The sequence below is a fragment of the Melospiza melodia genome, chromosome 12, assembly GCF_035770615.1.
Source record: "Melospiza melodia melodia isolate bMelMel2 chromosome 12, bMelMel2.pri, whole genome shotgun sequence".
NCBI lineage: Eukaryota > Metazoa > Chordata > Aves > Passeriformes > Passerellidae > Melospiza > Melospiza melodia.
This window is the reverse complement of record NC_086205.1, coordinates 23,891,851-23,911,715: the sequence shown is the minus strand read 5'-3', so window position 1 is coordinate 23,911,715 and position 19,865 is coordinate 23,891,851. Positions and strand designations below refer to the sequence as shown.

The window sequence follows — 19,865 nt, the reverse complement described above, 5'->3', positions numbered from 1 at the left end:
TCTACCTACATCAAAAGTAGATAGTTGTTTAGGTGCAGAAATGCTATGAAGAAGGATTTTCTTTAATTTTTTTAAATTGCTTAAAAATGAATGAAATGAAACAAGGTGGGTGAGATTTGTGTTTTAATCTGTCAGTTTATCCCAACTCTGGAAGTGTTCAAGGCCAGGCTGGATGGGACCTGGAGCAACCTGGTCTAATGGAAACTGTCCCTGCCCATGGCCGGGGGTGGAACTGGATGAGTTTTTAAGGTCCCTTCCATCCCAATCCATTCTGTGATTCTAAGATTAAATTAAGGCTGCTGTGATCCCCGTTTCTGTCAGGGCACACACATGCTTGCACGTGCAAACCACAATGACCAAAGATACGTTTTAGAATTCCACCTTTTGAAAATTACATCTTTTTTTTAAAACAACACACTACCTATGTTTTTTTAGCTGCCACCTCCCTTCCCATTGGACTCTTCACTTCCTTTACTAACTGAGATGTTAGATCCCAGCAACAGAGCTGAAGCAGAAATTCAAATAATTCCGAGGACAGTTTCCCAACCTGAGGTTGTTAAGAGGAAATCAAGAGCATTCCTTGAATAGCTGCGAAGCGGCTGAATCCCTTCTGCCCAGCCCCTCTCCTCTCTGCAAATTCCAGGCCCCGCGGGTGCAGTTGTCACGGGGGGCTCCTCTGCTGTTGGGTAACCCCTCTGCCAGCCCCCTCAGCCTGGGAAGGGCCCCAGAAAAGGGATTATTCCAGCAGAACCGAGCCAATGGAGCCTCCTGAGCCCCCGGCAAGGCGCGGCTGCTCTTCCTCTGCGGGGACGGAGACCTGGGAATGCTGAAGGGAAAACCTTTCACTAGCAGTGTTTGAAAACTTTTTAATAAGCCCTGAAGAGTGATGGCCAGTTGAAATGCTCGCTCCCTGGAGGACAGGGGGCTTTTAATCTCTATCAAGCTGCACGATGGATGTTTTGGGTTGTAAATTAGTTTCGCAGTTGCTGTGGCCAACGAGAAACTCCCTTTGTTGCACCTGGAAATTCAGAGTGTTTCAAATGTGCTGTGGAAAAACTATCTTAGAACTGTTCTGTTCTATTTGAATAATTAGAATAATTTAGTTAATGACATGATATTTGGCTCCCATTGACAATTAATTTATTTAGAAAGGGCAGAGTCTCACTCTCCCACTCCATCATGCTGTGTGCTTGGATTTTTTTATCTGGGGACATGGGAAAATAAGAATTTATGGCTTATTTTCTGAAGGATGCAATGCTGTCAGTAGCCCAGAGGCATGTTTTAAACACAACTCAACTCATGTGCTCCGTGCAGGGGCTCAGCTTAGAACTATGAGAGATGAAGTGAAAACGAGGGGAGGATGACAGGGCCCTTCAAGCATAACCTGGTGACTCACAGCCTTCCTCCTCACCTTGAGTGTTTATAAATGAGAGCAGGATGTGGAAAAGTGAGTTAGTGCCTTTTTGGGAGAGCTGAGGAAGAGTCTGCTGGGGTCAGAGCTGTGAGGAGCAGCCGGAGTCAGCATAAGCAGCTCCCCGAGCCTCGCTGGGGTTCAGGTGCCTCTCAGGTGGGGTTTGAGCACCTTCCTTACTGGCAGGATGTGCAGGGACCAGCAGCCAGGAGAATGGGGGCTCTGTGACACGAGCTGGGAGAAAAGCTTGGGAAATGGGTTTTGCTGGGGCTAGGGAAGGGCAGGCTTGAAGGAGATGGGGCAGGGAGGGGTTTCAGGAGAGGCTGTTGGAAGGGAAATAACAGAAAGCTCCTCTGTTATGAGAAGAGAGAAGAAGCAAAAGTGTTGAAGGAAAGAAGTGCAAGTTTGTTTCAATGCAAAGGCAATGGGAGACACAGGTGGGGATTTCATGGAGCTTCAGTCGCTGGAGATGCTGAAGAGGCAGCATCAGTCAGGGGAGGCTCAGGTGGAGCTGGGGCTCTGGCAGCTCCCTGTTTCAGGGAAATTCTTGGCTGCTGCACCCTTTGATCCAGGAGAACAGTGCTCTGGTTGAGACGTCTCCATTTCAGATGCAGCATCTAATTTTTTAGTTCTTAATGGGAATTAAAGTGTGAAACCCTTGTGAAGGAAGGAGGAGATGGCTCTGCCTCTCATACACAAACCTCAGCTGGGAAAGCCCTGGGCTCACCAGCAACATCTCCAAGCCCTGTGCTGAATATCATATTTTACATTTTAGCTTGTTGGTTTTTTTCTACCTCAGTTCTGGTGTAAGTGCAGTGCTGTAATAAGACACCCAACAGAGCGACACAGAATATTAATATGTAGTGAATATATATGCATTAACAAAAACTATGTATATGTTATGTATATATGAAATGTGCCTTTACTCCAGGGACATGGCAGGTCACCACAGCCTCACAAAATAGCCCCACACGTACCTGAGAGCCACCAGTGCTGATGATTCTCATTCCCTCCCCACCCTCACAAGATAGAGAGTGCTTGTTTGTGACAGGTGGATATTAATTGCTGTGTTTTTGATGAGCACATTCAAACAGAGTCTCTCAGATGATTCACTGAAGTTCAGGATCCAAACATGTCACAAACAGAACTCGTCAGCTCTGTGATGGTGATGGCTGGCAGTGCTGGGTGGGGAGGGAGGGCTGCAGGTTTGGTTTAGCTCAGTTTCCCCTGGCCGGCTGATGTTTGTCCCTGTGGGTGGACAGGTGAAGAATAGCCACCACCCAATTGCTGCCTTGTTTGGGGCAGGTGGAAGGGAATGTTCTGTGTGACTTCATTGTTGGCCAGGTTTGGGTCTGTTGCTGATTGTACAGTCCTTCTGGTGTTGCCATGGGAATGAAATAATTATATTGTGAATAATTGGAGCGTTTTCTTCTGCTGTTGCAGGAAAGTGGTCGTGTATAATTATTGCTGCCTTTGATGGAGGTTGTGCTCAGAGCTGAGTGTTCAGTATTTGTATAAACCTGTTGCAGAGAACAAAACTTTCTGCAAGTGAATGCCCTTTTGTGAATGTGGCTGAAGGCTGACACATGCACACACACACACGCTCCCCAAAAAGCATTTATATCACTAGAATGTGTTGAAGAGCTGTCTCAAGGTTGAAAAGGAAAAAATAACATTTTGTGTGATGTTCTCATGGTTTGTTGTTTGTCTTTCAGGCAAATAGTGTCATATTGTATGCAAATGGAAATGCTGTTGATAAGTGGTGAAGAAGTAAAATAATTCTCATTTCAGGACATCTGTTTCCCTTGAAACTGAGTTCTGGTTAAAAGTTAGCCCACTGGTTATATAGGTCTGGTGGGAAGCTGATCTGGAGGGTCCCAATCCTCCTTTAGCTGTTCATCACTTTAGCAGTGTAAAAACTTCATAAATGAGATTTTTTTTTAATGCCAAAGCGAAGCCTGATGCTGACAGAGATCTCCCATCATTTGTGTGGCTTGGCAGTAGTTGCTTGATGGGTTTTCCCCATTTCTGAGTTCAGCTTTGTGGTCTCTTTTTCTCTCTTGCAGCCTCATGCAGGGGCTAGGCTTGCAGTTTTCTGTGCAAAGTCGCTTCTCTCCCACATTTCTTGGGAGTGCTGTTCTCTCTGTTCATCCATGGACATTCTGGCATATTCCTGTCATAAAACAAAGTGTTATGCAAAGGAAAAAGAAGTTGGTAGATATGAGGAAGACTTTTTTTTTCCAAAACAGATTATTTTTTCTGCGATACCCTACAATTTTTTTTGCAGTCTAAAGTTTTAGTCAGGCTTAAGTATTGCTTTATGACCTGAATCCTATTCTGGGTTTGTGTCCAGTTGCGTTTTCCCACAGACTTCCTGTGTGACCCTGCATCGGGCATTTCATTAGTGTGTCCCACAGTTTCACTTGTGCAGCGAGGGGAGACGCAGCCCTGCTCCGGCCAGATGTTCTGGGGATGGATTCGTGAGTGCTCGCGGGGTAACGCGGTGCTGGGTCACAGAAACGCTTTTGTGCTCCTGCCTCCCATGTCAGGGTGTCATCTCGGGCTAGTGTTCCTCACCAAACGAGTGTCTCCCCAGTTTCAGGTTGTTGTGCTGTGGCTTGTGTGCTAATGGATTCGTTTCAGATGTTTTCAAGCAGTTGGTTGTTCTCTTTGTTTCCAAAGTAGTCCTAATTTATTTAACAGTATTTGCCATTCAAGTCAACTGATTTTAGACAGATGTTTGTCTCTTGTGTTTCAGTCTAGACATTTATGATTTACAATCTGTAGCCCATCTGGTGAATTGCCATGGGAATATGCTTATTTTCAATGCTTGAAGTATTGCAACATACTCTTTGCAAGTGTTTTTGCAGTAGCGACTGGTGAGCCAACCATCAGAAAGGGTTTATTTTAGCAAAAGACTCTGACTTGTTTGTTCACATTAGGGCAGGAAAATACTCCATTTCTGTTCAAAAAAAAAAAAACAACAACAAAAAATGTTCCTCTCCAAAATGTTGCCTGTAAGTTGAAACTTTGGAGTGACAGATATATGGGTCTAGTTTAAAAAAGAAACAAACCCCACCTGAAGAACAGCAGGAGACCTGAAGAATCCCCCTTGTCCAGCTCCATTCTCTGTGGCTGAACAAGTTTACTCGTCTAAACTTTTTGATGGACTTCAATGAGCTTGAGGTTGTCTGAATTTCTCATAGTGTGTAAGTTTAAATGTCATCACTGCAGAATATGGTCGCTGGTGTGGGGTTGCCATATGCTCCAGGACTCTGGGGTCCTTGTCCCCAGGTGCTTTCTCCTTTCCTTCCAGCCCCATGGCAGGAGGAGTAGTTGTGGATGCACCAGGAGAGGATGTGCCAGGCTGCTAAACAGCCTGCTGGCCTTGTCTGGACTCTTCTCTGCTTGTTAAATTAGTCAAGTGTGGTGAGCCCCAAAACCAAGGTGCAGGATGGCAGGTGAGGAGCGGGACAGCTCTCAGGATGAGTATCTCCAAATTCAAACCACTTCAAAAACAAACGTTTGATGCTTGAAAAGTTATTAATTCATAGTTCTGTGGTGGACAGAAGTGAGCATTTTACCCGAGTTCCTTTCAGAATTTGGAATGGTGCTGCTGTGTGACTGCTGTAGTGCTGTGGTAGCTTTGGACAGGGCATGTTTGGGGCAACTGATAGCTTTTAGTTAATTTCCTGTTTTTACAGGTTACTGCATTATTTCAACAATATGCCCCAAACCAGAATACAACATCTGGGAGACACACATTGCAAACCAGCACGCTGCTGAGGAGGAATCTTGTGGTTCTGACATGAAAGGGTGGGATGCCGTTGTTTAACTCCAGGTTGGAGGTGCTGGAGCATGCAGCAGGTCAAGCAGCAAACACTGGCCAGGGGCTTCCAGGAGGCTCCAGAGTAAACAGCAAAGGTGCTGTTGTGTAAATAAGGCAGAAAATGCTCCAGGAGCTGCCTGCTGGATGTATTTGGCACAGATTTCTGAGCAGTTTGATTGGAGTTGGGTTGAGTGAGTCTGTCTGCACAGCGTTTGATGTTGAAAGCATCAGCCAGACCCAGACTGGAGCGTGGCTGGGGCTGTCGGGTCTGTGGCTGCAGAGTCCAAGGGCTGAACGTGTCATTCCAGCGTTTGGGGTTTGCAGTTTGGGCTTCAGAACAATTGTGCACTGGAACTCCGAGACACCAATGTGTTTTTTATAACATGCTTCGGTTTGGCATCTTATTTTTAATTATATTTATGGCAAATCAACTTGACAGACTGTGAGAGTGAGTAGAGAGCTGTTGGATTTGTAGTCCTGGGATTTAGAAAAAAACATTAAGTGGTCATAGAAGTCACAAGGAGTTCAAGAAGTGTGTGTTACTTGCTTCTGTCTCCACTGTCAAACCCTGTGTGTGCACATAGGGAGGTGATTGTGCTCAGTGATTAAGCCATGCACCTGCAGGATTTCTCAGGCTGATTTTTCTTTTTCCCTTTAGATGTTCCATTTGCATTTGTTGTGGGATCCAAGATAATTTGAAATTCATGGAGCCATTTCTGTTAAACTTGAGGGTTTTGGTGATGTTTCTGAACTCTTCAAAGGTGAAGAAATCACTTCCCTACTAAACTGTGATTTGAATAGAAAATAATAGTTGAGGTGCCAGAATGTGAATGGGCATGTGGTAGGCATCCTTTTATTCACTTCTTTATGTGTAGATGAGGTAATCTTAAAATTATTGACAAATCTATAGGGAGAAGCAGGATAAAACTGCCTGCTGCCTATCTCAGGCATGAGCTGGTGCCATGGGGATGCCCAAGTGCTGGACACGTTGTTTCTTAGCATTTATCAAAGCACAGGTAACATTATTTTAGCACCTTTCACTACCCTGCCATTGGCAGGTTGAAGCACAGGTAACATTATTTTAGCACCTTTCACTACCCTGCCATTGGCAGGTTGAATGCAGCGTGAATGGGACTTTTTTCTGCCATTTCAGACTTCTCCAAAGGTATTTTTTAAAGCTGTCAACCCTTCAAGCACTTCATATTGCTAAAGCTGCTCCTTTTCTCTCTAACGCTGAGCTGCTTGAATCTACAAATTCACATTGATCTAAGGACAAAGTATTTAGATCTTGATCAGCAGCAGATTTAAGACTCTGTCCTAGGGACTTGAATAGACACCTGGGAGTTGGCTCTGCCTTGTACTGTAAGTGAGCAGAGTTAAGTTAGTGGCCAAATTAGCTCTTGTCCAGGAGAGAGTGCAGTTCGGAATTGTGCTGATGCTGGTATGTGAAAGCTCTTTACATCCTGTTTTAAAGGTTTCCCCCAAATGCTCTGATATGCTCATGTGTGCTAGTGCTAACTAAGAGTTCTAGGCTGCGGCCGAAAGGCTGGGAGAATGCTCACCACAGCTCTGCTGTGGAGGAAAGAAGATGAATGGAAGGATCTGGGGTTGTTTTGTGTTTTTGTTTTTTTTTTTTTCTTGTCATCACCTTGTTTAGTCCGTAAGCTGCTTTGAGAATAACCAAGTGGAGGGAGAAGACACGTGTGCCTGACAGGGAGCCTGTTTGTGCTTGTTTCATTGAGGAAATTGTTCCGGAACAGCTGCTCATCCATGTGAAAATGCAAACCCTTGGGTCCCAGCCAAGGTCAGCAAGCCCTGGGTCATTTGTTTTAGCAAAGCAGACCGATTTGCCCTTAATTATCTCTCCTTTTCATTCTGTCACACCTTTTGCTCCATAGATTTACTTCCTGAGAAGGGCCACGTGTGAAGGATGGGATACTAGTTTTGTTGAGGATAAGGGAGAGGCAGAATAATTTTTCTTGGGTTAATTTTAACTGTTAAGCTTTATAAAATTTAAGGCATTTACCTCCCTGGATTTAATTTTTCACTTAGCTAGTTCAGTAGGTTCTTGTCATTAAAATGTACAAGATTCTTAACTTGCAAACTCAAATTGCAAAATCCCTAAATTTCATATTGTTTCTCTGCTAGTGCAGGTATTGTGGTGTGAAATGGTAAATTGCCATGTGTTTGCTGGGAACAGTGCTGAGAAATTCCTGAACTTCAGGAAACTTCCAGTAATTGCTCTCAGAATGGGAACTTGATAACAAAGCCTGGTAGAGTTTGGTAATTGCAAAACAGTCACTAGAAATTCTGTATAAAACATATGCCCATGTGCTGGAGCTGGATGTGAAATATATTCTACAAGGGACATCATAAAGAAGAGCAATGCTCTTTAAGCATGATGATAATGGTGTAGTAAAATGACTTCTTGCCCTATAATGTTATGTGGAAGGAGAGAAATAGGAAAGAAGTGTTGGAGGAAAGAAGCTGGAGGAACTGAAATGCCAGATTCTGGCTTCTGTAATTTAAGGAAAGAAAACTGATTAAAGTGATCTTTAATGCATGCATTAAAGGTCACTGGGGTGAACAAGGAAAAAAGCTTACTTAGTCCAAAACTGGTTTTGTACAAGAATTTTGAAAGTGTCACGGGTTGCAACCCAGGCTATAATTAGCCTTGAAAATCTTGGGACAGAAGTTTCTCAAGTACATTGTGACATTATTCCAGGAGGAGTAAAATGACTAGAGGAACTGTCAGTCTGTGCCTGACAGGAACATCCTCTCCAGGGCAAGTGGGAGACAGAGGTGGAAGGGAGCCCTGTTTTGATGTGCAATAAAATCACCCAATAAAACATGGTGCAAGAAAATGGTGGTTGTTATGTGAGACTGAGTGTGCAGGTGTTTTTTTTTTGAAAGGCAATAGATTCACAAAACCTTGCTGGTTATTTGAAATGGTTAAAACAATCAGCTTTTATGCCATCAGAGGGGTGACAGAGCAGCACAAGGGAATAGGTGTTTGGGAAGAGGAGGAGAGGCTCAGACTGGGGTGTCAGGGTGTTAATGAGTTCTGCCACTGTATAAGGCTGAGTTGCTTCTTTTGCTTATTCCAAGTTTTATTCTGTTAAGTATTAATGTGTTGGAAATAGGAAACTGTGTTCTGCCAGCTGGGGACAAGTGGGGTCTGTCCCTGCCTGCTGAGGTGGACATTGGTGGCTTCTGCTTTTCTCTTCTTTCACAGGAGGGGGAATAATCTCCTTGCACCTGCATTTTGGACAGGGCAGCCCTGCAGGAGCCAGAGCCGTGCTGTGTTCCTGGGAAGGGAGCTCGGGGTGGAATTTGGCCACTGGCTCTGTCAGCAGAGGTGGCCAAGCTCTGCTGGCTGGGTTTCATGAGGAGCTCAGCAGACAATCTGCATCTGTTAACAGGTTTGAAAAGTACTCCAGCCAGCTCACTTCAGTGTGCAGCATCTCTGATAGCGTGCAAGGACCTTTTCTCCTTTGCTTTCCTTTAAAGTAAACTTTGTATTGAGCCACAAGCTTCAATTAAAACTTGCAAAGTTGTGATTCCCAAGAGTATAAGGTACTTATATTCAACCTGTGATTACAAGCAGCTGAGGAACAGCCACCTCTAAAGTTCTGCTTTTTAATAGGTCAAAACTATTTGAAATAATAAAAAATACCAAAAAAAAAAAAACCAAAACCCCAAACCAACCAACCAAAACTCAAGCCAAACAAGATATGGCTTTATTTTACTATTAATTAGGGAGTGGTTGGACAACAAGAAGAATCTTTAATAATTGCTGAGACTCACTGAGCTGTGGAGATGGGGTCTTTATTTTACTACCACTCGAAGTTGTTTTGATACCATTGATGAGAGGAATGCAATAATGTGTGCTAAAGTCATTTGGCTAACCCTGAAATCAAAGCAGTGGAAACAAAATCTAGCTGCAAATCACCAGGCTGTCAGTCTTTGAAAAACCTGTTATCCAAATGACTTTAACAGTTTGTGGGTCATATGCAAGGTTAAGACTCCTCTTGCACGGTGCACGTTTTGATGATAAAACACAATATTGCCTTTTTTTTTTATTGGAGTGGAAGTGTTACCATCAACAGTATCAGTGTGGGAGTTTGATTTCTTCCTGCAAGTAGATCACTACTCCATATGAGCAGTTGGCACAAAGTTTGGAAGGACAGATATGAGGCATGCCGTGCTGCTTATTTGTTGTATATTTCTGCTCTCTGTGTAGAAACTCCAAAACTGTTCCATTTTAAGTTTATTTCGAAGTCAGAGTAGCTATTTTTGAGAACAGCTAGCCAATACATCTATAAGAAGTTTTGATGAGGGGCTGAAACAGGTTATGCATAAAGATTAATTTTACTGAGCAACATTGACATGTAATATTTAAATAATTGTCTATTTAAATGGTGAACTCAGGATTTAAAAATTTATATCAACAGGTTTTTTGCAGTTTTTTGAGTTTGAGAAATCACTGACAAGGAATGTGTCACATAACAGTTAACTATTCATTTTACACATTTTCAAGCATGTTCTGTTCTGAAAAACTGAACAGCTCTTGGGATAATCCAGTGTGGATTAAATCCTGAAAAAAGCATCATTGCATGTTCACAATATCAGCCTTTACCTTTTATGAACTGTCCAGCTTACTGTGGAGTAAAATTTGGCAGTGCGTACAGAGCAAAGCGGATTCAGAGAGAAATAAAAAACTCCAAATAAGTTTGGTGAGATTTTTTTTTGATTGGGAAAACACATTTATTCAAACAGTATTTCTGTTCTGAACCAATTGTCACTTCATATTTTTGATGGATTTAAATAAAGCCATTTAGATGGCAGCTCCTTCCCAATAATCATATACTGCTCAGGCTGAATTTTTTCCATTGACACTACAATTGTTGGCTGTCTGTGGAGACAAATACTGTTGTGAGGGTCATAGGCCAAGAGAGAAATCCATATGAGCTGAATAATAAGTAATAACTTTTTTCTCCTTACTGGGCCTGTAGTGTAGGTAAATTTCCCCACATAGTTAAGTGTAGGAAAGTATGAAGTCCAGCAAAACCAGATCCAAAATATTTAAGTTTAAGCTTCAGAGTTCCCATTTGCCTTATACACTCTATGATGGTTTGCCATATTTCAAATCTAGATGTGATTAGTAAAAGCTGTAGGGGCTGGTTAGACTGTAAATAACTGGATAGAGAAAACAAACCAAGATAAGAGGGGGTAAAAATAACTCAGATGGATTCCTGTGTGTAACTTGGATTTTGGGAGGAGGGAAGTTCTGCTGATTGTACCAGAAGCAGCAGGAGTATAAAAATGCAGATGGAGAGGGAATGACTGCTAATTTAATGTGGACTGGTTTTGCTGATATCAGACAACAGACTGTGACTCAGTTTGTTGTTGGAGGTTTCATTAGATGAGTCTAAAATTTAGGAGCAGTCACTCCTACGGGCCATTGCATCCCATCTGTGCCTGAAGTGCTTCATATGTTTTAGTGTTCAGCTTCCTTCCCTAGAATGTGATATGGTTGGGAGATGTTGGATGGCTTCTCCATCAGAGAAGGTGATGGAGTTTCCTTTTGTGTTGTCAGTCAAAGCTGAAATGCAGTTTGCAGTGACAAAGAGCAGGGTCCTGCTGAGCTCCTCTCAAGAGCTGGACCATGGGGGCAAATGGGCTAATTAACAGTTCAGTGTCAGATTTTAATATGTAATAAGGAAGGAATGAAATTAATTTTTCTTTTCCAAGCAGTAAACTCTGATTGCAAACATCTGTCTGATGTTTGGGGGGTTTGCTTTACTGACTGCTGCATGTGATGTTCCCAGAGTTAATGGGTGAATCAGTCAGCAGTTGAGAGAACTATTTCCATTTTATCTAGACACTTTCTTTTAGCTGTGAGGCTCCATTTCCAGAAGCACAGTGGTTATGGCACTTGCTTTGTTGTACTTGTACTCAGTGCCTCAAAATGGAACTTGCATGTTCAGGGCTGGATTTCAGAGTGGAAACCATAAGCTTCTTGCTTGTATAACCACATTCCAAGGTTAGTCTGAATAGCTGAGATAATGAATTTGGTCTTTGTGCGTTCTTAAATAGATAGATAGTTTTTCACATATGTGACTTTTCTCTTTTTTTGCTACAATTGGACGCTTTCCTTGGGAGCTGCCTAATTCCAGGCTACACAGTTTCTGCTTTGTTCCCTGCTCCTATGTCTTTGACAAGAATAACTTAAACAGAGTTCAATATAGGAATTGTGGGCTGCTAAAGAACATATTGTGTTACTGCTTAATGCTGTATAAGTTGATCAGTGGGTAATATAAAGTCTATGTTCTAGCTGTTTTATGATGAAAATATTATTTCAGCAGAATATATGGTAAAGTCATTGAACAATGATCTTATTCTCAGAATGATGGCACAAGGCATTTTCCATATACCAGAAATTAGTGGAGCTGCTCATTTTGTTATTGCAGGCTTCAAAAGTAAAGCTATTTTTAACCTTTTCTAAGCCATCATGCTATTTTTTTAACTGAAAAAACTGATATCTTATTACTCTCTTTCTGTTAGGACCAGCAGAGGTTCCCATGATGTCACCCAATGGATCCATTCCCCCTATTCATGTGCCTCCTGGTTATATCTCACAGGTATGCTTCTTGAAGAATTAAAACTTTTATTAACAAAATAATAAGAATTTTTAAATGTAAAAGCAAAATCATTGGTCCACATGGAGAAATCTACTTGGTTGAAGTTTATTTAGAAATTTTAATGAAAATGGTAATACACATCTTCAGGCCTCATGCACTTGACTGATAGTCACCCACATTTACACAAGTGACCAGGGATGTGCACCTTCACACCCTGGTGTTTGGGGTAGATTTGGGTGTGGGCACCTGCAAAAGCTCTGCACACAGACTGAGCCTATAAATGCAGCTTGGATTGTTTGTGAGAGGGGAAGAAGTCCTTGATGTTGGCGAATGCCTCAGGTTCTTGTGTGGCAGTCAGAAAGGGGCAGGAGACCATGGAAGTGAGAGAAGGAGCCACTGTAGCTGTAAAATATGCAGAGTTGATCCTCAGTAGCTTCCCAGTAGAAATCCTGCAGCATACCAAGAACTGGGGGTTTTGGTCTGTTTTCAAGAATAAATGGGATTTAACTACCTATTTATGGGAAAAAAAAATGGAAAAGGTTTCACAAACTGTTTAGGTTTTGTAGCTTTTGTGCAGCTACTGCTCTTCTGTGTAAATAACCCCAGGTTACCAGTCTGTTCCTTCCATCTTCTGCAAAGCTTGGACTCTTTCTGAGGTAAGGAAAAAAACCCAAAAAAACAAAACAAAAGATTGATATAAGGCGTAACAGCTGTGATCAATACAATAAATCAAATAATGTCACCATTTTCTTGAGACCTGGACCAAAAGCTTCCTTAAAAGTACACAAAGTATTTCAGATATCCTTGATGAATAGCTTAAGAACTCTTGATAGATATAGTTTGGCATCTTGTTAAGCAGAAAATAGATGATGTCCTGGAGTCTCTTCCCCTCCCCAGGAAACATGTGAGCTTGTGTAATTCTGAAAAATTGTGGATGGCGTCATGCTTAAATCCCACAAAATACTGCAATCACTCTGTGGTATTTTGACTTCTGAACAGAGTGAAAACATGCTTCAAGTGAGAGGGAATTTGTTAGCCTCGGAGAGAGGGCAGGATGTCAGGGTGGTCCTCCTGCTCCTCAGCCCTCCCAGGGGGAGTGGTTGGAGTTCTGAGACAGCATTTGCTGCTCAATGCTCCTCAGGGGCTCACCTAATTTAATATACTGGCCCATGTCACGCAGAGGTTTATCTGAAGATTTATTCTTCCTTTGCAATAACTTTTAACACCTTTTTAATATTAAAATGTTTAGACCTCTCCACCTCTGTGCTGAGATAAATGGTTGGGTATAATTGGAATGCTTTCCAAACCAGAGGGGTGAAAGTCTTCCAGCTATATCTCTGTCTGAGCTCAGTTCTTCTGTAAAGCTTTTTGTGGGGCACCATAATAATTCCACTAAAGAAGCCTTTAAGTAGTTTCTTAACCAGAAAAAAATCCAACCAAAAACCCGCTTCTGAAGCAGTTTTTCCAGGGAGCTGGAAATATGTTGTAAAGTTATAGGGGGAAACTCTGTATTCTGCACTTTTCTGCAGTGGAATGTGTGTTCTGCTCTGTGGTGAGTCTCTTGCCTTTTTAGACTGCTTCATATTAACTAGGAGTTGAAAGTCTGCAGTAATGAAACTAGCTCTTTGTTGTAATAAATGTCTCTGCCTTATTTGCTCTTGCTTTTTTTCTATTGCTTCAGAGTTAAACCCAGTCTTTTATGATAAACAATTAGAACACAACCTAAATTTAACACATCAAGGGAAAGGCCATAAAGCAAATTAATGCACTCTAGGATATGAATCAAAATATATTTGATTTTTTGGTTTGATTTGTCCCCAAAGTGTACATCTAAGAGTCCGGCAGACTGCAATGCCCCTGCAGAGAAGCAACAGTGCCTATTAAAAAAAGGCATGAAATCTTATTTCCATTTTGTTATGCCAAGGCTGTGTGAGCTGTGTTAGCCCTGAATATTACATGAGTTATCGAATGATTGCAACCCTGGATTAATGTGGTGCTTCATCACCTCTCTGGAAAAATTGGCAGCAGGATGTGAGCCCTGCAAGGTCAGCCCCACTGGAAGCAGCACAAACACAAACTCTCTCTCTAGACTTCAAGGACCACGTTAATAATTGTGACTAGAAGCTGGGTTTGTTGATGTTGAGGAGATGTTCCCAATGATGAGGCTTAGCCAGGGCAGGAAATGATCCAGGAAAATAATAGAAAACAAAGTCCTGTTCAAATCTTTGATGTTATGGTTTTGCTCTCAAAAGAGCAGCTCTTGAAAGAGCCAGAATTTTGGATTATCTTTTCAGCAGACAAACCTCTGTGCACCCCTGGCAGATAGGAGCTGTCAGATCAGGGTTCATGTCCCTGCAATTCTTTATGGGCTAAGGGTTAGTTAAATATGGACCAGAGGAGAAGTTCCTTGCTGTGCTCCTGGTGGACAATATCTCTGCTGTAAAAGTTGGTTCTGGAGGGTGACATGGCAGAGAAATCCGCATTAAATGTGTGGGATGTCAACTTTTTTGGCTTCAACTGTTAAGTGAGATTAAGGATTTGAAGGCTAAGGTGTTAAATTGGGGGACATCCTCATGGGTTGTTGTTCCTACTTTTCAGTGTTTATCTGGGAGGAGAGGAGGAGGGTTTGAAGTGCTCTAACCAGGAGAACTAGAAAAATTAAAATATCAAAAAGCAGGATCATTAATGTGTCTGTTTAGTGCTGCTGGCTGAGGACTGCTCTCTCTGAAATAAATCTGGAGCAATTCTTCTTGAAATTGAGAAGCTGCTTGTCTGTAGTTGGACAAAAAATTTGGCATGAAACTCCACTTTTTATTTTATTTACATGTTTGTTAATATGAGCTCTCTGCCACAGAAATTTTAAGGCTAAAGGACAAATTTACTGGTTGGACCATGAGGTGCACATGTGTTGAAGAGCCTCCACAGGGCTTCTATGGTCTGAAGTTTTCCATTTGAGCCATGGTCCTGCAGTTCAGTATTCCTGCACCGAGCACAAGGCATTTCACAGAACTAAAGCATAACTTCTGGAAAGAGGAATGTCTTTAAATGACATTTAAAATGGCAGAAAAGTTATCCCATCCTTGAAAATCAGGATTTTGGTCCTGGGTAGATCCTGTCCCCTAGGAGAGGTGTTCTTCTCCAGAAGCATGTTTGGCTAGCATCAGGTTTGAGTGACAATCTCCTTGGTTTTGTGTGGCTTGCTGCTCACAGAGCTGCTCTGGGGGTTCTGTAGGCTGCAGCCAGTCCTTTAACAGGGTGATCCTCAGTAAAGCTCTGAACAGGAGGAAGGTTGTGCAGATCTCATGTGGAGCAAGCCATGAAGCGATGCTCCTTTTGAGTTCATGGGCTCTGGTCCTGAAGAACTGTATCATTCTAGATTTGAATTACCCCAAAGTGCTTGCCAGCACTCTAGATGTTTATCTGTCTATTTTCCACACGGAAGGTATAGATGTAATTTGGTGTTTGATTTAATAGTGATGGATTCTGAAGATAGTGATGCAAACTTGCCACGACTGGCGTGAACTCGGATTGGCATCTTTAAGAAATTAAACGAATAAATAAAATGTTGACATCCAAGTGCCTCGTGGATGAGCTCATTCTGTACTGGTTTTGGGTACAGATTGATTTATGAATGAAGTTTCAAATTAGTTTATGAAATTTCTGAAGTATTGGTTGTAGTCCACCAAGTGGCCATGCTCCAGATGTCTTTGCTGAATCTAACCTATTAAATTTAAATTAAAATAAGGGTTGTTTGGGGTTTTTTTTGAAAGTGGAAATTACTTGCATATTACCATATAAACTCATACAGTAAAGGTGTGTTACAGAATGAGGGTGGTTGTTTCTTTAACTGGATCTCACAAAATACAGATGCAATTTACTTGTGCACAATTAACATGCCTTTTTCCTTACAGTGTAATATTAAAATTCAGTGGAGAAAAATGAGGCAACATGGAGCAGTGTGATGTGCTTTGAATACATGAATTATCTCTAGTTACTACAGTGATATCTGCGCTGGAAAACAAATAACATTTAAAATGGCATTCCCCAAATGTGGCAACCAATGGGGGAGGCAGTTTTATTGTGTATGAGTAATGTTAGCCCAGACAGCCCTGAAAGATCATCACCTACCTCATGTAGCAATTAAGCTCCCTAAAATATGGGAAAAAAACCCACACAGAACTATGCTATAATAGTATTGTTACTGAGGTGGCATGCCACTTACACCAGCAAGCACAGAAAAAACCAACAAAAAACAATTTACCTACTAACTGTCTGAAAAAACCCCCACAAAATAATGGAAGTTAATCTCTAGGTGCAAAATGACCAGAGATATTTGTTTTCTGTAAATACAAAGTGCTAAAATTAGTAGTAGCAATTACTTTTAATATTCCCATTGCATCTAGAGACCTCAACAGGGATTAGGATTTTGATGATGCTTGGCACTGAAATAGAGACAGTTTAGCAGTTTCCAGATGAATTCATGATATTTGTGACAAATGGTTTTACGCAGATACAAAAATTGCAGATTTCTTCTTAAAATAGCAAAGTTGAACCTCTCTGCTAATTTATGTTTTTCTCATTAATGGATCAAAACTGATTTTATCTATCTTTGATGAACTGAGTGTTGTCTCTCAGAATGGGACTACTACAATCTACTCACTGCAGGTTTTACAGATCCAGGGGTATCTCCACTCTTTTATAGCTACCTGATGCATATAACACGTAAATCAGATTACCAACTTTGATTTCTTAAGGACAGAGTAGTGTATTTAAAGATTGTGTGTGCAGCTTCAGAAATGTACATGTATATCAATAATTCCTAGTTTAGAGAGAAAATGCCCTGTAGGATTGGGAAATAAAGTGGGTTTTGCAAGGTCCCCTGTGTTTTTGTGCTCATTTGTAATGTATTCACGTGGAATAACAAGAATACTGTCAGCATTCATGGCCTGGGAGGAAACAAATAAAAGATATTAGTGCCTTGGCTTTTCAACTGAAGTAATTTGGAAGGTTGGCTGATTCTTTGAGTTGGAGTAGTTGGTGGTTGTAGGTTCCTCCCAGCTGAAATTTTCCATTCTATCCCCTCATCTCTGGCTTCTCTCAGTCCTGTTGATATTTTATAGCTTCATCTAGCAGGGTAATTTCATCAAAAAGGTCTTTGACAGGACTCTGAGCTTTCCTCCCTGCTTTATAGATGATAGTTCAGGAAGCTGAATCCTAATAATTTAAAATATGGTTTACATTATGTGCTGCTCAGTGTACAAGCTTTCTGTCTAAATCTGTTCCTTAATATATTCATCTTTCAGCAGAGCACAAAAGGCACATGTAGCTGGTCTAGATGCAGAGATAAGAGCTTGGAGTTGGCTTTGAGGCTTGGACTAGTTAAAGCCACGATGTAAACCTCTCACATCACGGTGTAGGAACTTGCTCTCTCAATTAAGTTACATCATAATCTGAGTCTGGAGTTAAATCCAGCATTTCTGTGCACAGTCCTTGATAAATAGGTCTGTTTTTTCAAATATGTGCTAAACGTAAAGGATTTTCCTCTTTTCCAGGTTTTAGAGTGCAGGTTTGAGACCTGGCAGCAGGACAAGAGATGCTGTGGAGCAGAACCAGTAGCAGAGATAGGAAGCATGAAAATGGAGCAGTTGAAAGGATGTGATAGTCTAAATCTCTGAGATTCAGCTGTCTTCTGAGGACTCTGCAAAGTCTTTGAAATTTAAAGCTGGCAGCTGACAAATTGCTTGTGGAAGTCGTAAATTCTGAGGGTAGAATCAAGTATGTTAAGCCAAACAATTACTATTTTGGTTACTCAGCAAGCAACACATTTTTAATGTGAAATGTTACTAGTGACTGAATTAACTTTCTATAGAAAATTGTCTTGCGTAGAGGCCAGCCAAGCCACAGGAATTGTGTGTGCATGGTCACCACATCCCATAGCTAACAGGCATAAATGCACAGACCCTGAGGGCACACGTGGCCTGGGGCAGGAATTGGGTCAGCCATTCCTGGGTGGATTTTCCCCTGTGATTCCTTGCTCAGCTGGTGCCTGGGGCAGGAGGTGCTGTTTGCTGGAGCAGTTTTTCTGCTTAGGGCTGTGGGCATTGCCCCAGGGCAGGGCTGGTGCTGTGTGGCACAAATAGCAACCTGCCTGTGCCCCGTTCCTCTGCTCCAGGGTACAGATTTCTCCTTATGGTTTAAAGACACTGGGATGTGATGGGAGCCTCTGGAGTGTGGGCAATCCACAGCAGAGTCTCTTCTGCTGGTGCTGTACAAATGTGGGAATCAGCTGAGAGTGGCAGCATCCTGCAGCAGGTGCCTCTGGTGCACGTTCACTTACCTCACACAGCATATTCATCACAGGTACTGCTCCATCTGCGTGCCACCAGTCGGTTTAGAGAAAATGAGGTTCTCAGCAACTGTTTGTTGTATGAAATTAAATCATGCTTCCTTCATGCTTTTTTCCACCTCGTCCATGCCAGCATCCACAGTCAAATGGCTCTTACGTGGTTGTATTTTTTAATTTAAGAAATGGCAGAAGTTTTTTGGATGAGCTTCAAGAAAAGCTTGGTTCCTAGGTCTGGATTGAAATTTGGCTGGTTGACTGTTCTCCAGAAATACAACTCTGGAAAAATTATAACCTGAAAAACATTTTTCAGCCTAAGCACATTTCCACCTTCCTACATCTGTTTTTACATGCTTTGCCTGTGGTGTTAGGGGCCAAGTTATGCATATCCCAGAGCTGATTTGTGTGGATGTATAGAGCAGCTCTGTAACAGAAACAAACCCCCTGCCCTGTGATTTGTCCTGAGCAGCTACCTGCTATGAACAGAGCAGCTCCTTTGCAAATGTAGGCCAGCACAGCAGGTTCCTGCAGAGTACATGTCTGTGTGCACACACACAGCCTCTCCACAGCAGCAGTGCCAGCTGCTTTCCAAAGTGTTGCTAACTCCATTCTCAGGGCGCTGTCAAAATCCGTGGTAGAAGTGTTATGGGCAGAATGCAAGGTCAGTCCCAAAGAGAATGCTTATTTTGGTGCCTTGTGTTCCTTTTCCAATTGTTTTCCTCCCTAAATGCAGGTTATTTATTCTGTCCCCTAACCCACATAGTTATCACTAGCAGCACTACGGCTCCCAGTGATTACTGTGGATATCTGAGTCTCCAGGAAAAGCCACATCACCACCGCGGTCATTTCTGCTGATATTAATTTTAGAATTGTGTTTATTCCTGAAGCTAAAGCCCGTGCCCAGCTGTTTTGCAGCGGGAGGACGAGCTGTAAACAGTGCTGTTTCAGAGGTGTGCCTGTTCCAGATGCTGCTAACGTGCTCCTTTCTCTGCAGGTGATAGAGGACAGCTCGGGCGTCCGCAGGGTGGTGGTGACGCCGCAGTCCCCGGAGTGTTTCCCTCCCAGCTACCCCTCGGCCATCTCGCCCACCCATCACCTGCCCCCCTACCTGGCACACCATCCCCACTTCATCCACAACTCCCACACAGCCTTCTACCCTCCTGTCACTGGACCTGGGGACATGCCACCACAGTTTTTCCCGCAGCACCATCTTCCCCCAACAATATATGGAGAGCAAGGTGAGCTGGGAGGAAGGGGCTGGGACTGGCCTTTCACACCTTGTTCAGCAAGGTGTAAGGGCTGGGGGAGCCAAGAGTAGGAGTGAGGTGGAGAACTTTGAGAGTGGCTTTCTTACATGGATGGAGCCTCCTTTAATATCCTGAGTGGGGGGCTTTAGCTGTGAGTATCCATTTTTAAAGACAAAAATGTTTTGGGCATGATATTTTTCAAGGTTCACACTCAAGGTGAAGCACAAAAGGGAAGACTGAATTATAGAAAAAATCAGGAAATACTGTGATCCCTGCAAGCTGACCTGCCTTAGTTTAAGACAGACTCATCCTTGGAGGGGGAAGTGGGGATTGTATTTAACGAAGTGTATCCAAAGAATGTACATGATATTTGTAATAATTCTGAAACTTT

The 19,865-nt window shown here is 42.4% G+C and overlaps 1 protein-coding gene across 1 annotated transcript in view; it reads left to right on the top strand.

The window, feature by feature from the left end:
* The window catches only part of FNDC3B (fibronectin type III domain containing 3B), a 184,332-nt gene that overhangs the window by 79,424 nt on the left and 85,043 nt on the right, over positions 1 to 19,865 (top strand). Inside the window, exons 4-5 of the mRNA XM_063167317.1 lie at positions 11,808 to 11,884; positions 19,222 to 19,465. Coding sequence (XP_063023387.1) covers positions 11,808 to 11,884; positions 19,222 to 19,465 — 321 coding nt within the window. The remainder of the gene's footprint in view (positions 1 to 11,807; positions 11,885 to 19,221; positions 19,466 to 19,865) is intronic.